The 20,913-nt window shown below is 36.0% G+C and overlaps 2 protein-coding genes and 1 long non-coding RNA gene across 3 annotated transcripts; 1 reads left to right on the forward strand and 2 right to left on the reverse strand.

Annotated features, from left to right (window-relative positions):
- The first annotated feature begins 141 nt into the window (after nt 1–141).
- LOC141819174 (succinate-semialdehyde dehydrogenase, mitochondrial-like) lies at nt 142–8,271 on the forward strand. Its single transcript, XM_074706521.1, has 6 exons — nt 142–180; nt 633–732; nt 2,221–2,269; nt 7,796–7,883; nt 7,986–8,096; nt 8,245–8,271. The coding sequence occupies exons 1-6, from the start codon at nt 142–144 to the stop codon at nt 8,269–8,271; spliced, it is 414 nt and encodes a 137-aa protein (XP_074562622.1).
- Nucleotides 8,272–10,028: 1,757 nt separating this feature from the next.
- On the reverse strand, nt 10,029–11,940 carry LOC141822400 (uncharacterized). The gene is made up of 3 exons (XR_012601254.1): nt 11,863–11,940; nt 10,476–10,765; nt 10,029–10,388 (listed from the first exon to the last, which is right to left on the reverse strand). It is a non-coding gene; the product is annotated as an uncharacterized LOC141822400 (long non-coding RNA).
- A 1,566-nt stretch (nt 11,941–13,506) lies between these two features.
- LOC141819190 (uncharacterized) lies at nt 13,507–15,462 on the reverse strand. Its single transcript, XM_074706540.1, has one exon. It carries the CDS (start codon nt 15,460–15,462, stop codon nt 13,507–13,509), a length of 1,956 nt encoding a protein of 651 aa, XP_074562641.1.
- Between the last annotated feature and the right edge of the window lie 5,451 nt (nt 15,463–20,913).

Below are 20,913 nucleotides of genomic sequence, written 5' to 3' on the forward strand. Positions count from 1 at the left end.
CTCTTGACCACTGGTAAGATTAACTTCTGTGGTTGATATTTGACATAGAACAATTCTTGGAACCATAGGGTCAGTACCCTACTTGCTTTTTACTCAGTTTTTGAACTACGAAATATATCTTCAATTTTTTTTTTAGGGGAGATGGGCCGTCATATAAATTGTAGTTGTGACTCTCGTCATGTTGGTCCTAGTTAGGCTGCTGCAATGCTATCCTATTGCACTCCTTTCTTTTATAGCTTGTAATGATGTCTGTGGCATTCTAGTTGCTTCTTGCAAGCCCACTTTTTTTTTTTTTTTTTTTTTTTGTGTGTGTGTGCATTTCCTTTAGTCATTTGGTGTCATGGAGATAACCACGAGTCGTTGACAAGATGTTTGAGTCATAGATTGCCTCTGCTATGAGCAAATGATTGAAGAGACTTTAATCTTTATTTTTATGATAATTTCTTCTAGCGCACACATGAAACAATTCTTCCTTCTTTGTTAAAGGGCAATTAAGAGTAAGACGAGTTGTCGTTCTGTAGTAACGACTTATTTAATGAAAAACTTTCCTTATGTACTGTACCTGGACTTATGATAAATAACATAGAAAAATCTTAGAGGACAACTATAACTTTCCACTCCTTATTTTGCAGGTTCATAATCCTGCTACTGGTGATGTTATTGCTAACGTTCCATTCATGGGAAGAAATGAGGCCATCAATGCAATATCCTCTGCACATGAGACATTTACATGTAAGAAATATCAAAGTTAGCTAATATTTGATTTTTTTGTTTGGCACTTGGTGATGCAAAGTCACTTGCTCCAAGTTTGTGACATTTTCTCTTTTAGGCTAATGCCTCCGGCTCATCTGTGTATTGCTTTGAGATGGTTGTGTTGAGATGTTAGATAACGACCTGCAAACTTAATATTGTGAATAAGCAAAAAGTTTGTTGACTGGTGCAAGTTACCATGCCCTACTTATCATGGCCCTTTCCTTCAAGTAAATCTAACTGAGCTCAAGATAAACCTCAATCTTTACTGGATCTTATAAAGCAAGAGTAGTCATTCTACAACCTGGATGCTTATGAGGCTGAAAGGATGATGGGAATTGAGGAGAGATCTGAAGGAGACTGACAATCTCTAGTTAAACCTCTCACCCTGAAATGCTTAGTAAATTTTGTGCAGTTAGTGGAAGAGACGACAGATTTCTAATGAAAATCTCTACCCAAAGATTGTTTGTACATTTCAGCTACCTTATGATATCCGATGACTATATTTTCACTAAGTAGACTGTATTTTGAAAAGCATCCACCTGGGTAAACTTGTTTTGCACAATGCCACACCAGGACATGGCCAGATAAAGGTAAAGAGTGGCCAAGAGGATCAATATCTCAGAGGATGTCCAACTGCAAAACAACTGAAGCCCAAGATGTCCATACCATGGTACCTCAAATATGTTGTATGAAAGTGCCAATTCAACATTGAAAGTGGACGATCATAACCTAACTACATAACTTTAAAACGTAGCAACAAGGGCCAACATCTTGTTGCTGTCTTAAGTCAAAACTCAAGAAGTGTTGCTCATGCAACTAATTTATCAAGAGGATGATTCTGCTAGAAGGTCCTGTACATAGGAATTCGAGTTAGAATTCTCATCATCTAGTCATGCACTAGGAATAAGAGCTTCAGATTGATATAGTTTTCAATGGGGAATATCCACCTTTGACCAGCTCCCTCAAGACTGTGCCCTAGACATCCAGTGATCAGTGGCACACTTAGATCATTGACAGAGGGAGAGGGCAGAGGACTGATGGATTCAAAATAATCCAGTGGCCAACCACTTATCGATCTTTTATAGGTTTGTGATGGGTATATTATATAATGCCTTCGTTCCTTGACTTCACTTTGAGTATATGTGCTTTGTATGTACTAGATAGTTGTGCTAGATTCACTTTGAGCATATGGAACATGCCATCTTGTGCTAGTATACATTGTTGTTTTATTTCTGATATTGCTGAATTGTAGGGTAATATCCATGTAGGCACCTAAATTGTTAATTGTGTTGCTTATTGTTGTGTACTTGTATTCCATAAATTGTTTGTCTATTTCTCAATACAAATGTTGCCTGGAAGTGGATCAGGTCTAAGTTGGTTGCATTATTTTGTTAGGAAGTCTTATAATTTTGTTTGTTGTCATGGATTTATCAAACATTGATATATTTTATGTTATTTTATTCACAGCTTGGAGCAAACTCACAGCAAATGAACGGAGCAAACGTTTAAGAAAATGGTACAGATAAATATGCCACTTGTAAGAGGAGTTTAATTTTACTCTTTTTGTTGGATATGGCACATAATCCTTTATAAATATAAAGTAGGGGTAAGCATCCATAAGCCAACAAGCCAAATCTGATAAACCAAATCAATCCAATCCACCCCCAACACCACCACCCCCAAAAATAAGAAAATCTGATTTATCAATTTATTGGCTTGGTTTGGGTTTTGATAGTAGATAAAATTATCAGTTTTGGTTTGATTTCAATTTGAACTTGTGCAAACAGTTAAAATGGAACCGAACTGTACGATTTTTATAGTATTTATGTATATGCAAATATAGATAAATTAGTATGTTAATTATTATGGTTTCTTGTTACTTTTTATCTTCCCTTAACGTTAAGCTTAAATGATAATAATTTTATTATTATCTTCAATGGAATTATTGTTTGGAAATTCCTTTTTAATTGACTTTTGATTAATTTGTATTTATTTTTAATTTATAGTTTCAAACCGAACCAAACAAAAAAATTTTTTTTTTTTTCAAACCGAACTGAACTGGTTTCAGTACAGTTTTGGCTTGAATTTTTCAAACCAAAATATTTCAGTTTGGTTTTGGTTTCCTACAAAAGTGAGAAAGCGAATGTGCCCAACCCTAATATAAACACAAGAAAGGAAACTTGTTTATGGACTGGAGTTGATATTAGGATGAGATAATGGTCCTAGCTAGCATGATACCTGTACATGCTGGCTGGCATTACAAAAAACAAAAGAGTGAGTCCATAAAATATTTTTTTTATTCCATATACTAGGCACGCATACTGTACAGCCCAACATTTTCCAAATGTAGCAACAGTAAAACAGCCATTCACTCCAGACTTGTTAATAAAAGTGTCTGTCTACTGTCTCTTGGTCGTTGCTCAGACCAGTACATATCAATCTGACCCGCCTGGTATGATATGCCATTTAAACCTCTGAATTTGTCTAATGAAGGTGTAGATCACTCTCCAAAAGATAAAGGAACATTAAATGGGGGAAAGGTCATCCGACCTTTTTTTTTAGTAAAATATATTTTCCTTCGGATTAAACTGCCACCTCCATGCAATGAGTAGTAACTAGTAAGCAGAAGCAACAAGTAGCTTGAATTCCAATTTCATGCTGAGTGGTACATATTTCCGGCAGACATTAAGGATCATGAACAGCATCTCACAACATTGTGGACTCATTTTATGAGACTAGAGTAATGTCTTTACATGGTATATCCCCTTTTAGACCTTTTTCTCTTCGTTTATTTGTAGCTTGAATAGCTAGTACAGATTGATAATCTTTTATCCCAAAGGAAATTTCTACAGCCTTAGCTAACTGTTATAGAATGTAACAGTGATTAGCACGATATGTAATATATAATCTAAATGGCGCTCACATCATGGTTTTGCCACAATATTTCTTTTTTGTTGTTTGTATAAGATTGAGCAGAAACTTAGAAAAACAGCTCTGCTCCCTCTTCATTTATTTTGCCATTGTTTATAAAAGAGTTCCAAATGGTTGCCCACATATAAAAATAACTCTCGTTTGTTTATTCATCTTGCATTCTCGATATATTGGTCGTTCTAGTTCCTAATTTAGGATCTTTAAGCGTTCTTTTGGTTCCCACAAGATGTGTATATTTTATGACTTTTTAAAACATAATTCCTTGTAGCATCTAATCTTTCAATCAAGGGTCGACAAAAGTTTGCTTTTTAGAGTATTTTAATTCATTTAGTACCAAATATAGGCATTAAGATTGGGTTTTCTTTTTGTCACCAAGGGTATTGGACCCATAAGCAATTTGTATATGGAATCAGAGTTTAAAAATATTGTTCTATACTAATCGGCACATTTGAAACATATTGTTCTGTTGATTGACTAACATGTTGAGCGGGTTGAGATATGGTATTAAGTAACCTTTGTGGAACTAAATCCAACCAACACCTGAACTCTATGAATGATCTCTCATGACAGAGACAGGAAGCTTCTTTATAGATGTTAATGTTCTTCTGTGACAGACGTACGGGATGGAAGAATAGATGAACATGAGGCAAGGTGACACCAGACATAGGCCTCATTTGGATTTCCTCCTCAAGTTAAAGCATCTTTGCCACTTCATCTTCCCTAAATCAACTCCTCCCACACTAATCACATGTTGACATGTAGGCACGACAGTAGTACAATATTATTTTTTGGCCAAGACCAATACAGAGCTCAGGTTGATTTTAAAACTTTATCAAATGAAATCAGGTTCCACGATTAGTTGAGTGGCATAGTTATTGTTATTTGGCGGTAGTCTGATAGCGACCAATTAATAGAAAGTTTTGTTGATATCTAATAAGCTCAGGACTGACAAAACCTAAAATATAGCACCAATGAGCACGTGATAACAAGATCAATAAGCAATAAATAAGCAATTTATATTCTGACTAGAAATGTTTAAAGTTCATGCTGAACAATTTAAAGACAAAGATAAACAAACAAACTAAGTGCTAAATGAGGAACATATGATGCACAAACAAAAATCTCCAAGATGCAATCTGTAAATCTCCAGATGGATTTAGTGGTTGAGCGTCTTAGAGCAATCTTATATCTTGATTTTACACCTCTATTACTCACCTCCAATAAATCTAGAGTTAAGAATAAAAGGGATACCAGATAAGGAAATAGTTGATAAGGATGCAGTTGTGTGCAATGTGCAGTGCAGTAAGGGAAGCAGTAACTTATCATGCAACAATTAATATAAGGATGAGTAATAAATAAAGCAAAGATTCCTTAGGATGTTTTAAACTAGTGTATGTATTATGTTTTACTTCATGGTTAGCTTTATGGTTTGTAAATAAAATTGAACACGATTCTTTGGGGTTCCAGCTTACTCTTTTGAGAGGTACTCCATGTATGTATGTTCATCATGGTATGATTGTTATTGTCAATTTTTTTTAGAATACTAGTAATAAGGTTTCAACTGTTGAGCCGTGTCAATTGGTATAGGTGAAATTTATCGTTCCGCCTATCAACTGACATATGAAACACTCAGAATTGGATGCTTCAACATGGGAAGCTTCAGAAAGTGAAGCTGGAGAAATAGAAAAAAAGAGAGAGAATGAGAATAGGAAGATCGTACCTTATTGGAGAGAGGTGCAACGAAGAGTGAAAATTGCAACTACTGTGGGCAATGGGTGCAATGCGGCAGGTGTAGCGACGATTGAGGGAGGCAGGCACACAACCATAATGGGCGGTGAGTGCAAGTGGCCATTGCAGGCAATGGGCATAGCGATTGCTGCAAGAGGCAAGTAGCGTACTAGTTTTAGGCAGTGGGTAACAAGAACAATAGGCGATAGTTGCAGGAGGATTGCTACGAAAGTGACATCATAAGAGGAGTGAGGATAGAAAATATAATTGAATTAAATAAATATATAATGTTTAACCTTATATAAATATAAATAATTTAATTCCAAAAGTTCATACTTGGTCCTAATCATCACTAAACTAAACTTTAAAACTTAAAATATATATTTAACTTGGTTTAGTTTCCTACATTTGTAATGAAGAACTGAGAGAGACAATGTGACCTAGCGATAAATAACATGTTGCAGTTTCTTATCCTCCTTTATTGAGTTCAGTCGACATGGACTTTAATTAAATGAAAATATATTTAATTAAATTTAGAAAATTATTTATTTCCCCATAATTTTTAATTTGGATATATTTTTTTGAAAGAAACTCTATTTTCAAATTAATATCAAAAAATTAAAAAATTTAAAGTCGAGATCAAATAATATATTTAATTAAAAATATAATGCATATTATCCACCTAATAATTATAGTTATGTGGAAGAATAAAATCAAATTAAAATTAAATGGTAGAATTAATAAGTTTTTATCAAATAAAATATAAAAGGTGATATTTAATGCTCAATTAAATGCTCATAAATACATTTTAAAAAATTATAAAAATATCAATTTAAAACAAGATTGTATCATTAACAATGAAAAGCTTCTCAAACTCGCTTTCAAATATAAAAATGTCTAATTTTGCAGAATTTAAAATATAAACAAGCTTAAATTTATAGTGCACTGAGGTCAAATTGAATAAATTATGTGTGAATTTTTATGCAACAAAAAAAATATGACTAAAGCTAAAAATTAAAACTAAAAATTACAAATATTTTTAATTATAAAAATTGAGATGGCCAAACTAATCAACAAAGGAACAAACATATATTAACAATATAATTAATTATTAAATAAAAATTAATTATAATTAAAAATTATGCATATTAAGAGTTCTTAATAATTCAATTAAATAAGTATCAAAACCGTATTGGCACGACATGATAAGGTATTAGTATATATTTCCAATCAAAGAGAAACTCTGAGATTTTAAACCTTGACTAGTAATGACTTGTGATAAATTTAGTGGGCTTGCAAAAAGTCTAAAGCAAAAAAAAAAAAAGCCTTTAATATTTCAGGTTTAAACATAACTATCCAATTAAGTGTGCCTAAGCAAGGAACGACATAATTAGCTTAACATTATCTTAATTCTTAACCAATGCATATGACATGGTAATAGCAGAAATTGGAATTTCATAGTACCAAGTGTAGTAATTCATAAACAAGTAAATGTGTGATGAAGCAACCTGCGTTTGTTAAACAAGGAGCAATATAGTTAAGCATGTATTAGTAGCAATGATAGCTGCAAGGAAACTTGTAATGCTAAGCAAGATAGATGAAATATACAAATTATGCATGTATGAACAATGCAAATAACATAAGCCTCAATGATTTTAGAAGCAGAACAAGGTTCTTCATCCATCAAATTCCAGCCAAGGTTCCCTAGCATACCCCAGTTCACAAAGGTAAACACTACCTAACTTAGCACAAGGAATGGTTTACATTCTAATCCATTAATATAGCTTTGTGATAAGAGATTTTGGGACCTAGCAACCATTAGCACCAAGAAATCAAAATGTAAACCCTGTTCATTTTAGGACATTTCAACAATGCTGTTCCTTTTTCCCTAGTCACCACATACTTAATTCTCTTTCTGCACCTCCAATATGTAACATCGGTTCTTCTCTGTTGTTAAATTTCGTGCTTTCGAAGAAATTTCTTGTATGTTAAACATCATGATTTCAAATATAAAAGAAAAACAAAAATCAGTTTGCAATGAGTAAGCTCCTTCTCTTATTACGTCTTGAGTTCCATTCAATCACAGTTCAAGGATATCAGTTTTGCAAATTGTAGTTGCTTATTATAGAAAGCAGTGGTTCCATTTCTGTCATTCATGCTGCTGGCAATTGGAGTTGTTTTTTTTTTCAGATGTGGGGGAAATACCTTGATAACACAGTTACCTTCATTCTCCTTTTACTTATGTCTATCATTCCCTTATAAACCTTTTTTCTTCTTTTGACTAACACTAGTTAGTCAACTTCTTATTATAATCTTCATTTTACTTGACATCTTGATGACATGTTGTATGTATATCTCACTCTATCTTTAAATGTTTGTGAAGGTATGATTTAATCATTTCTCATAAAGAAGATCTTGCACTACTTATAACATTGGAACAAGGGAAACCTTTAAAGGAGTCACTTGGTGAGGTATCTAAATGATTCCTGCAATCACTTCCTCCCAAGATAGCTTCTGTACTTTGCTGATGTATTTCCATCATAAAATAATTTTTAACTAAAATTAGTTTGCAGGTTAACTATGGGGCTTCATTCATTGAATTTTTTGCCGAGGAAGCTAAAAGGATCTATGGTGACATAATTCCTCCTACAATTGATGACCGTCGCTTGTTGGTTTTAAAACAGGTAATACTTGATTGCCAAGTAGATATGTTTAATTTTCATATAGCTTATCCATCAAGCTTTCTTCTTAGGAAATACCTCAAATTAACAGTTAGCAGTGTCTACCATCAGAATTGTTTGTGTTCCTTATTGTGCATTATGTTCATGTCAGATGCTTTTGATATTTCCAATACTTTGAGCATATAAGAACTTGAGTTGATCATCAAAGTTTATAACAAGAGAAAAGGAACACACCATCCGATCCAACATTCTGGAACCTCCTAACACCCTAATTGTGCATATAAAATTCTAGATCCTGTGACATTTTCTAGACGTACTAGTTTGAGTCTCCTATTGGATATGCCAAAAACCTGCCATCATTCTGTGAATCGAGACCACAGATGATGGTTTCTTGCTGAGCAATTTATACTCGGTATTCTATGTGAAGTATAATCTATTCTCCTTATAGTCATGATAGATGTTATGCAATGTAATGCTAAAATGTCTTTCTTACATTACCATTTAAGGAATGCATCCATGCTAGATGGTACTTAATGATAGCAGACTCAGTTGTAGAAAACGACTGAGGGCTCGCCAGAAGCACTATGTGGTCAGGGTTCAGCCTTGCTGAAGTCCGCCACATTAGCACTGTATGCTATTGACACAGGAACATGACAATGCTACATTTTGAATTTTAAGTTTGTTGTTGTTCAAATGTTAAGTGGAGGAAGCCACAAAAATCTATATTAGTGGATATATTTCGTAACACTCCCAGCTTTCAAGAAATCTAGGTAACTGATATAGGATTTGAGATTGAGTTAAAATCATTCTAGGATGACCAAATTTTGAAATCTTGAGTCGTGTCAGTGTTTCAATCTTTGATTTGAATGATATTATTTCGGTATCATGCCAACATTCCGATGTATAGTGCCGGTAGTAAATTGGAGGCGGAAGGCGGAAGGCGGAAAGAGATGAAGAAGAAAAAGATAAGACAACTATATAGTTAACTTCGATACTTGCTTTCCATTTGGAGATGCTACGATTTTGAGATTATTTTATATGGAGAGAAACTATAAAAAAATAACAATATTATCTTAATTTTAGCATGCTAAGGGTGTTGAGTGTTGACATGAATTGATACTTGTTGAGACATATGAGACATTGTGTTGGTGCCGAGTAGTATCGAGTTTTAGTGATTTATTTAGCATGATACGTTTCGATTGTTTCATCCAATACGGTATGAGATTTCAAACCATGGCTAGGACATTATTCTTTGTTCATTAAATAACATAATCATTTAGGAGTATTACTTTTTAAATCTTTTTTCTTATAGTAACTCCACATACATCCATCTCAACATTTTCATCCCTACTAAGTCTTGTACATACTAGTTTCTTTGTTGTTCATCACTATCAAGATTGATGACGTAGTTTGGAAGTCCTGCTAAAGCAGGAGAGGATGTATAATCAATGCACTTTATCACAAATCTCGTGCACAATGAAAAAACAATCAATGGTGATCAAGCACAAGTGATTGTTGTATAACTAATGATTGTATCAGTAGTCTATTAGAAATCCAATTCAGTCAACTACTAAAGCCTCATCAATTGGATTCAATTATTGACAGTTGCTCAAGCAAACATTCTATTCACCAAAATCTCACACTTAGTTGATTGCTCATCTACAATGCCCTAGTTGACTAAACTAACCTTTTAGTTTATTGAATCTTGTTAAATATTTGAAATCAAGTGGAGTAATTTAGGTAAGTGATAGTTGAATATTTGACATAAGTGAAGTCATGGAACCGAGCTCAATCATAAATTACGAGTTAGGATAAATAATCCCTTGTTGAAGGCTTCAAACCAAGCCACTAGATAGTGTAGCTTTACCTAGCTAAATACATCATCTAGATGATGCTACCAAAAAGTAAAAGCTCATGAATACACAAACACTCGCAATTTCTCATAACTTTCATGCTTTAAGGTCTTTAAACTTCTTAATTCTCCACGTTGCCCTCGAGTCCACATTGTATTAGGCCTCTAGTCCCTTAGATGTACCAATCTCCATGATCTTGCTCTACGTGCCATCCTTCTTCCCTCGCCTACAAGTCTACCGTGTTTTGGGCAATCTCAGAGTACCTCACATTAAGCCTTTGGTACCTCAGGTGCACCAAGCTTTACGAGCTTGCTCCACTTTCCATCCTTCTCCTCTAGTTTTCCAAGTCCACTTTAGACTTTAGAGTACACCTTGTGTTACGCCCCGGGAGACAGCTTTCCGAGAAATTTCGGCAACATCTCCCCTGTAACAATTGACTTCCCTGGCATACATACATGATATAATAAATCCATAACAGGCTATGTAATGACAGATAAAATAAACAAAATGACCCCCCACGGTTCTATACCTCCACATGCACCCAAATTGACCCACACGGTCACGGTCATCATCACATAAACTAACCAAGTATAACAGTGCATGAAAAACAAGGTTCACATCCATAAGAATGTCCATAAAACTAGAATATCCAAGTCTCAATAAAACCAGAATGTCGAATCAATCAAACTGCAGGTACTCAAATAATAAAAACAAACAATAAAGGAAATCCGACTAAGTCCGATATACTGATAGCCTGAAAACAGACAGACTCGACCGATCTCTTAGGACTAGCAGGGCAGCTCTCCAGACGGCATCAACCTGAAATAGACATACGGGTAAACGGAGTGAGTTCAAACGAACTCAGCGGGTATCAAGTAGACATGTATCAAATAGCTAGCAGACAGTAATGGAAATACCGGTAGAAGAATGACAGGAATGAAAATCTGAACTCATGTGTATATATACTCACCAGAACATGCTAACAATATAATCATAGGTAACATGATCCCTAACAAATCCATACGATCCCTGTATATACATATCAAACATATGCAGATATTCTGAATGCAACAATATCACCAAGGAATCCCTATATCATACACAAGTACAAGAACATATCCTGGTCACCCCTGCTACCCATCTGATCCTTACATACCAAAGTGAGGTCGCGTGGGTCCTCAATGATAAATGCCCGTCAGATCCATCACCGAGATGTGAGGTCGCGTGGGAACTATGCCCGTCAGATCCATCACACTCGAATGGTGAGGTCGCGTGGGAACTGAATATGCCCGTCAGATCCATCACCGATAGGTGAGGTCGCGTGGGAACTGAATATGCCCGTCAGATCCATCACCGATAGGTGAGGTCGCGTGGGAACTAAATATGCCCGTCAGATCCATCACCGCTAGGTGAGGTCGCGTGGGAACTGAATATGCCCGTCAGATCCATCACCGATAGGTGAGGTCGCGTGGGAACTAAATATGCCCGTCAGATCCAGCACTGGTATGTGAGGTCGTATGGGTAGGGGTATAACCGCTGTGCACTCTGACGTCATCGCTAATGCGTGACCGAATGGACAGTATGCTGGCCAGCGTGTCATAATATAACATGAAATCTAACCCTAGTACAGGTAACCACATCCAATCCATAATGCACACTACACTAGTACTAAAGTGGTATAAAGTCATATGTCTAGCATGTGCATCAGAAAATGATGTATCACACTCAATCAGTAGCATATGGAATGCATCACATGATATACAGTCAAATGAATAACAGATAAGTAATCAGATCATAGGTATCAAACAAAATCAGTATGAACTGAAAATATAATATCACTGGTAGCTAAACTAATATATATACATGTCTAAACACGGCATATCTATAAATAGATAAGTCAGAGACAAGATACCCGCCTTCAGATTGGTTGCGCGTAATCGCAAAGAATCCGAGTCTGATAATGTCCGCAACCAATCAACTCAAATCAAAGTCCTGCAATAAGGATAACTAACATTATTCCTAAATACAACGTAACAAATTACTCAATACACTAATAGATTCATACTAATTTAACCAATCAACCATCCAACTACTTTACCAATAACAATCCAACCACTTACAATTAAACCGTAACTTGGTTAAATACAACCCCTAAAATTAAACTTTTCTAGGACCCAATACGATCAGATTGATCTAATCAACAATTACAACAAATCCACAACAGATCAACCACAGAATCAATTTCCCTAGGTTAGCTTCTGGTTCAACTTACCTCAAATCCTCGAGCCTAATCAACGCCCAACTTAGCACTTTACTTGTAATTAAGATAATGAAATTTCATAATTCCTGTGTTAACCACATTTAATCAGACAACTCAATTCTAACCTAACCTTCATTAATCAATAATTAATGTTACCTAATCACTATTTACTAACTTATTAATTAATTAAATTACAAATAATCCAACATCCAGCACGGTCTAATTAATCCAAATCCACAAGCTCACCATACTATTGGTTTAATAAATGCTCAAAAACTTCCTAACCAAAATCCATTAAATAGTATCATACCTAATCCTACATGAACCGAGCATCAAAATCCAGAAATTAACCAATTAAGAATCAACAAAAGCTCACCTCAATTCGGATCAAGTGAACCCTTGCCCTTCCTTTTCCACACTTCCTCTTCCTTGCCGCCTGAAACCACCAACCAATCAAACAGTACCCAAAACCCATAGCTAATCCAATCATCTAACTGAGGAGAGGAGAAAATTACCTCTAGAAATTCTTTTGCCCTAAATCCTTGCTAACCCCAAGCAATCCCAAACCCTAATCAGATCACAAACCACCATCATCCCTCCTCCAGATTGCCCCGCCCTTGCGGCTTAAGGAAAACAAGAAGATGACACTAGTTGGCAGAGAACAGCGACAGATGGCTTGAAGAAGAGGAGGAGTGACGGGAGATGGCGACCAGGACGGTGTGATGGTGAAAGGCGAGGGGCGAGGGGCGATCGGACGGCTGGAGGAAGAAGAGCTCTCGTCGGCAGCGAGGGAAAGAGGTGGCGGCGTTCCTTTCAGACTTTGGCGGCGACGTCGAGCGAACAGAACAAGGAGGAGAAAATCGCGATGAGAAGAGAAATCCTTGGCACTGTAGGGTTTTTACCGGTCCTTTATGCCTTCTAATGGTTTGGGTTTAAACCATTAAGCTATTAACCAAAAGCCCATATCCTCCTAACCATTAATTCAATTAGATGCGTTAAGGTTTGATCAATCCAACAATTAACTCATAATTACTTAATTAAATCCATCTTCCATAAACCCCATAAATCAAGGTTAATTTTATTTTACGATAAAACCCCTATAGGTTCCGGTATTTTACATTCTCCCCCACTAACAAAAATTTGGTCCCCAAATTTATTATCTTCATACTACGATACAAAATACCGTAAGGGTATGACCGTCGAAATCCAATGGACATCCCCAAATCTCCTGATCTGTAGTCAGCACTTTACCCGAAGGTAAAGAGACTGCCAACTATACGACCTAATCACTGAAATTTGCCTAACTCTTCCTAAAATAATCTAGACATGAACGAATATAATCAACTGTGGCATGATACACGGTCAACCAATCCATGCCAAGTATGATATCAAAATCGATCATATCAAGTACTAACAAATCCACTGTCAATACCATGTTACCAAAGTCTAACGGACAACCTCTAACCTCCTGAGTGACCTCTAATCTATCCCCAGAGGGTAGGGATACAGTTAACTGCTGCGGTCTAAGTGTAGGTAGTCTACCAATCTCCCTCATAAAAGTACGAGATATAAAAGAGTGTGAACTACCGGTATCTACTAACATATCAGCAGTAATAGCATACAATAAAATCGTACCGCGAAAAACCGATCCATCGGCTCGCTGGGCCTCCTCTCTGGTGACCGCATGGATTTGTCCAGTCTCTGGCAATGGTGGGGGTGGTGGTGCTGCCAACGGCTGCTGCGGCTGGGTCAGAGCCTGATACGGAGGTTGATACGAAGGCGGTGTCGCATACTGGGTCTGAGGCTGATAGGAAGTCTGAGCCTGATATATAACCGGTGGCCGAGGTTGTGTCTGATACTGCACCGGTACCTGAGGCTGTGTCGGGTATTGCACATACGTCTGATACTGCGGTCCTGAAATAGAATTCTGTGACACTGTATGATCAGTGGAGTACTCCTGTCCATGAATACCATAGGCTGCTACTGCAGGTGGAGCAGTCCGCTGCTGACGATGCGTAGAGTGAGCTTTCTGGCTCCCTCTCTGTGCTCCTGTCTGACTAGACTGTCCCCCCTGCGTGGAAGTATTGGAAACTCCTCGCTGAGTCCTCAATGAACAATCTCGGCTGATATGACCTGGCAGTTTGCAAGTATAGCAAACTGACTGTCCCATGGAGCAAGCCGATATAACATGATCCCGAGACCCACAGCGCAAACAGTAACTATCCCTGACTGGCTGCCTCTGATCCTGCCTAGAAGACCCCGGGCGTCCTGACGATGACTGTCCTGATCTCTGGGCCTTGCCTGATACCCCAGAAGCACTCTGCCTCGACTCTCTGTGACTATTTCGCTGTTGACCCCCCGCCTGATGCTGCTGAGTCTGTACTGATCCCTGTTCTGACTTCTTGTTTTTCTTTCTATCCCCAAACGCTCTCTGCTGAGCAGACTCAATCAGCAGAGCTCTATCCAACACCTCCCGATAGGTGGAAATACCCAAACCAGCCAGTTTCACCTGTAGATATCCATCTAATCCCTGAACAAACTGCAGCATACGAGACCTGTCCTCTGCCACCAACTCCGGACAGCATCTGGCTAAGCGATTAAATTCTACATTGTACTCCATCACGGTACGACCCTTCTGTCTAAGGCTCTGGAAATCCTGTCGCAGAGTCATCTGGTATGCTAAAGGAAAGTACTGACTCTCGAAGATCTCTCTAAACCTCGCCCAAGTGACCTGCTGCTCACCCAGAATAGTACGCTGAGTAGCCCACCAAATCTCCGCCTCATCTCGCAGATGGTACGCAGCTAATTCCACCTTCTCCCACTCTGTACACGATGTGTAGTAAAATGTGCGCTCCACTGTATCTATCCAAGACTGCGCAACACTGGGATCCGTCCCTCCATGAAATAAGGTGAATCTACTCTTCAGCGCATTTGCGAGCGCTGGTATCCGAGCTCGAGCTGCTACTATGTCCGTCGGATAAGTAGGGTCCACCACCGGAACTGGCGGACTCTCAGTAGTAGGTAACACTGACGGTGCACTCGGATACCCTGGAGTAGGTACTGCTGTATACCCAGGGGTAACCGTCGCAGGTGAAGGAACTCCCTGGAATGCCACATGTACTGCTGGAGTGGGTGCTACTGGATTAGGTGTCACTGGGGGTACCGAGGGGTCTGCAGTGGGTACGTCAGGGTCGACTGATGGACCCGAAGAAGAAACCTCAGGCGAAGGTTGTCTCTCCGGTGGCTCAGCCGTCATAGCATCGTACGACCTCTTACTAGGTCGTCCACGTTGTCCCCGTCCACGTCCGCGCGCAGGAGTACGTCTTTCGCGAGGCATATCTGTTTAAGACATTACTCCATATATTACAATCCGTATCAAGTTTCTAAATAAAAAATTTTACCTGTTGCTGTCTGGAGATGTTCTGCCACTGCTTAGTCCCATAATCAGATCATAATATATCTCCGAAAAGTCCGTAAACCTCGAAACGCAAAATCACAAATCCACAAGCCGAAAAGAACGTAAAACTTCGCTCTGATACCACTAAATTGTTACGCCCCGGGAGACAGCTTTCCGAGAAATTTCGACAGCATCTCCCCTGTAACAATTGACTTTCCCTGGAATACATACATGATATAATAAATCCATAACAGGCTATGGATATGTAGTGACAGAAATAAATAAATAAAAGTGACCAACAAAGCCACAAGCATATATACCCAACACATAATGATCACATAGGATCACTACCAAGTATCCCTGCATGAAAAACAAGTTCAACCACGCATAAGAATGATCCACATAAAACAAGAATATCCAAATCACAAATAAAACCAAAATGTCGAATCAATCAAACTGCAGGTACTCAAATAATAAAAACAAACAATAAAGGAAATCCAACTAAGTCCGATAAACTGATAGCATGGAAAACAGAAAAATGACACATAGATCTCTTAGGGACTAGCAGTGCAGCTCTCCAGACGGCATCAACCTGAAATATACATACAAGTAAACGGAGTGAGTTCAAACGAACTCAGCGGGTATCAAGTAGACATGTATCAAATAGCTAGCAGACAGTAATGGAAATACCGGTAGAAGAATGACAGGAATGAAAATATGAACTCAGGTGTATATATACTCACCAGAACAGACTACCCCTATGGCAACAAATAGTCAATTGAGCAATGACTTAGAAGGTAAAAATGTACATGGTAAACTTTATTGAAGTGTTTGTTATACTTGAGATCGGATATTTTATTTACAATAGAAATTATGTCTTAGAAATTTAAATCTAATCTAAAAGAATCTAACTTAGTGGTTGTTAAGGGGATCTCGAGCATCTTAAAGGTACTCTCAGACTGGTTCTTTAAATCTTGTTGGTTACTTTGATTTTGATTATATGAGTTGCAAGTTGAATATGAATAGTGCTTATGGAGAGTGTCAATTTTTTAGATCTTTTATAGTAAGTTAGAGTAGTTGCAAATAATAATGTGTTGTTAATTGGAGATTGTATAGCACAACTATTATGGTTACATTAATTAATTTTGGATTAAATTATAAAAGGTACAAGTTCTTTGTGATAATATAAATACAACCAATTTAACCAAAAACTATGTACATTAATTTATGACTAAACATATTAAAATTTAACAACATTTTATTAAACATCATATGGTTAAGGGTGATATTGAACTAATTAATTATATTGATTCAAAATCAAATCTAGTTAATATCTTTATAAAATCTTTACTTGAACAAAAATTAAGTACACATAGGTGAGGTATTGGGATGTGTAGAATAAATTAATCTACTTGATAATTATTATTTATACCAAATGTCACTATTCTATTATTATTATTCATTATTGTATTACTACTATTTGCTATATGTTTATTGCTTCAGAAAAGTATATTCACTTAGACTTTAGTAGGTTATACCATAATCGCATCTCACTATATAATGTAAAATTGCTTGTGTACTAAGTCACTTGACATTTAGATGCATTCAATGACATCCTTACAATAAAAATCATGCAAATGAAACGCAGGAAAAGTTAATATATGATTCCATGTATATTTAGTTCACTTGATCATGATTCAAATCTTTTTTATTTTTAACACATATTATTGAATTATCTTTTATTGAGATTTTTTTTCCTCTCAAAATTCAAGTCTACTTACAAAGTTAATCTATTTTTACTCTTGGTTGTGTATCAGCATTGATACTCGACTAATTAGGTAATATAGTTGATTGATTGGTTAATATAGTCAATTGCCTGAACAGCAATAATAAAGTTTCATGTTTCATCCATATTACTTTCAAACTATATTTTAGTTGATGCAGTAAATAGAAGCCTTCTAATGTATTCATGATTAATTTATTCATGGAAGATTTTCTTATTGAAATTTTAAAGGGAGAAGCGTATGAAATCTTGAAGAGACCCTTTTTTAAGGAGAGCTGTCCTTAACTTTTTCAAAAAATAGTTTCTGATGTATGCCAAAAGAGAGAGGAGATACTAATGAGAAAATTAACATGAGAAAAGGGGAGATAAGAAAGTTAGTGTTTTTTTATTAAATGAAGAAAAAGAAAGAGAACTATTTGTTTTTGAGGTAGTACACCTTAATTATATATAAGGAACGAAGATATTTTGGAGGATAAAATGATATTTTATTTTTTAAAACTTTTTTCTTTATGCTAACTTAAACAGTTTGTCAAACATCAAAATTAAAAAGAATAACATTGTAAGTGTAATCAATTTCTAGGAGCCTTAACTTAAATGAGAGATTATTGATACAATTATACTTGAAGTTGGTTTTAATATAATTGACAAAATCATTGGAAGAATGTTTAATTAATATTGTTACTTATGTCAAGTATGCAGATGAATCTAGACGGTATGTGGGTGCAATTTGACAAAATAAAAAATCCTAGAGAAGTGAACCCTTGACAAATGAAAGTCCTAGATCATAGCAAATGAAAGTCGTAGATCTTGGCCAATAAGAAGTCTCAAAGGAGTGAACTCCTAGCAAGTAAAAGTCCAAGAGGATCTTGGCAAGCAAGAAATCCCAAAGAAGTGAACTAATAAGTGGAAATTCAAGAGGTATTGACAGATGGAAATGTCATAGGAGTAACCTCATGGTAGATGAGAAGTCGTAATTCTTAGCAAATGAAAAGTTCAAGAGGTTTTAATAGATGAGAAGTTCTAGAAGAGTGAACTCCGAACAAAATGAGAAGTTTTGAAGGTGAAACTCGTAGCAGGTGAGAAGTCAATGATGAGTGAACTTCTAATAAGATGAGAAGCCCTGAAGGTGGAACTCCTGATAGATTTGATAGACATCAAAAAAATCATTTACGTGTCTAAATAGGTGTTGGCTAAAGTGACTCAAATTGAATAGGACTCTGATGACTCAAATTGAATAGGACTCGAAGGCAAAGCTCTATGGATGGAGACTTGTTGAGGATGTCTCAAGGGGAGAAGTATAATCAGCATGATGACATGTGAGATGAGTGAATTGAGTGAAATATATTTTGGCTTTTTGAGTAGAAGTTTTCTACTTAAGTGTGTACTCAGCTAGAGAATAAGTGTTTTAGATCAAATCAATGAATTAGCGTGAGATTAAGAAAGATCAGTCAAATAATATCTCTATCTAGTCAATTAATTAGCAAAGTTGACACTCTATTTAATTGTCAACTTGTTGCTTGAAAATAGAAAGGGTTTCAGTTCTAGTTTAAATCAACTGAATGGCAAACAGTCGATTGAAATTACTTGAGTCAATTATTGAGTTAATTAATTTGTAAGTTTGAATTTGAAATCGATCAAGAATGGTTATATAACTTTTTCTAAGCAAAATAATATTTGAAACAAAGACTAAAAGCACTTGGTGTTAATTGCAATCTTGTTAATTGAAAAGATCAAAGAAATATCTAAGTAGATTGATGTTGCAGACAATCAATTTATAACACATTCGTCTGAAGATTTAGTCAAAATATTGTCCAAATGAGTTCATTGATAGTACAAACAGTAAACTAATAACATAATCACCTAAAGAACTAGTCATGAATTAGGAGACTAAATTGAAGGTCTATTAAGAGGAGTTGACTAGATGGCAAGTGAATTGACTGATGGCATATATAGTTAATTAATAATAGGTTTGACTTGAGTGGCTGAGAAATGATCACTGCAAATAGGCTTTTGAGATCGATCGAACATTGGACCATTCAAAAATTCAATTGACTATTGATTATTAAGCTCACTTCATTTCTGTAAGAGGTGAAATCCGCCACCCTAATGGCCCTACACAGTCGGTCCCACGATCATCTGTGAGGTGGTAAATCGAGAAGCTGCAGTTGACCACGACGGAGGAGAGTATTGTCTCGGCTTCGCCGAGATTCAATGTATACTACTTCGAACGTAGCATTATTGATCATGTATACTACTCTCTTTTGTACACCTATTATTGTTGTATAGTTATTCCAAAATGTTGCATTCATTACTAGCAAAGATGTTTTTAATTAAGTTGTTTATGTATTGTAGCTCCAATTGTATTCCATTCGTTACTTAGTAAAAGAGAACTATATGTGTATGTAGTTTATCCACCTCTAGAAAAGATAGATTTATTTGATTAGTGGATTCAAGGAGTAACTTGTTTAATGAGTAATAGGCCGTGAGGTAGGAGTCTAGAGATTCCAAACCAAGGAAAGCTGTATGTGTTAGCATTGTGTTCATTGTTTATATTTCCATTGCATTATTTCTAATATTTGAAATGCTAACATATACTTATTAAGGCTTTGCATTTGCAAGAGCAAATAAAAAATTTTGAATTTACAAATTACATCTATTCAACCCTTTCCCTCTAAATACACGATGATCTCATAGGTCATGTTTTGTTGTAACCCTTTTGAAGTGTTATTTGTAAAAATGAACTTGAATTCTTACTTTATTAGTCATTAGTTGTCTTAGAACTAACAAGCTCTAATACCACTTGTTGAGATCTTCATTCATTTAGGGAAAGCAGGGGTGAATAGACACAATTATTAAGTACCTCAAAAATCAAAAATTTTTTAATACAAGTCAAAAATTAAAGAAAAAAACATATTCATCAATTATTATCAAGGGTGGATAAAGAGTTAACATGTGGCTTTAAGTACCTCAATTTGATTTTAGGGAGACAATGGTCAATTTATGAAAAAGTTGGATTAGGGTATAAGTCGAAATTTTAAGGAAAAGGTATATTCATCAATTATTGTCAACCAAAGTCAAAGAACAAGCAATATTGTCCCTCAAGAAATGATATTAGAAAGGAGAAAAATGTTAAAGAAATTGATTCCAAGCAAATGCTTAATTAACCTAATTGGGTCCAACTTGTTTTGAATTTCAAAAACATTGTTTCACTAATCTAGATTAAGTTAGAGTTTGCCAAACAATGTAGGAAGAATGGTTACTTCCTCCCTTATGAGTTAGTACATTGACTAAGGTCGCCACATGCTAAATACTTCACTTAGTTCATATGGAATGGTACAAGATGGATGATAATTAGGTCATTTGGTTGTTGCTCATGCTGTATGGTTGGTCTATGCATGCTATTTAATGTTTGCATGTCATATATGTGTCGAGATATGTAACTAGAGAGGCGTAAATAGGTATAAACATGTGAAGAAGCGTAAATAGGTATAAACATGTGAAGAAAAACTATTTGAATGTAGAACTTA

Source organism: Curcuma longa, chromosome 2 (assembly GCF_044706935.1).
Source record: "Curcuma longa cultivar G26 ecotype Majalengka, Jawa Barat chromosome 2, ITB_CL_G26_1.1, whole genome shotgun sequence".
NCBI classification, from domain to species: domain Eukaryota; kingdom Viridiplantae; phylum Streptophyta; class Magnoliopsida; order Zingiberales; family Zingiberaceae; genus Curcuma; species Curcuma longa.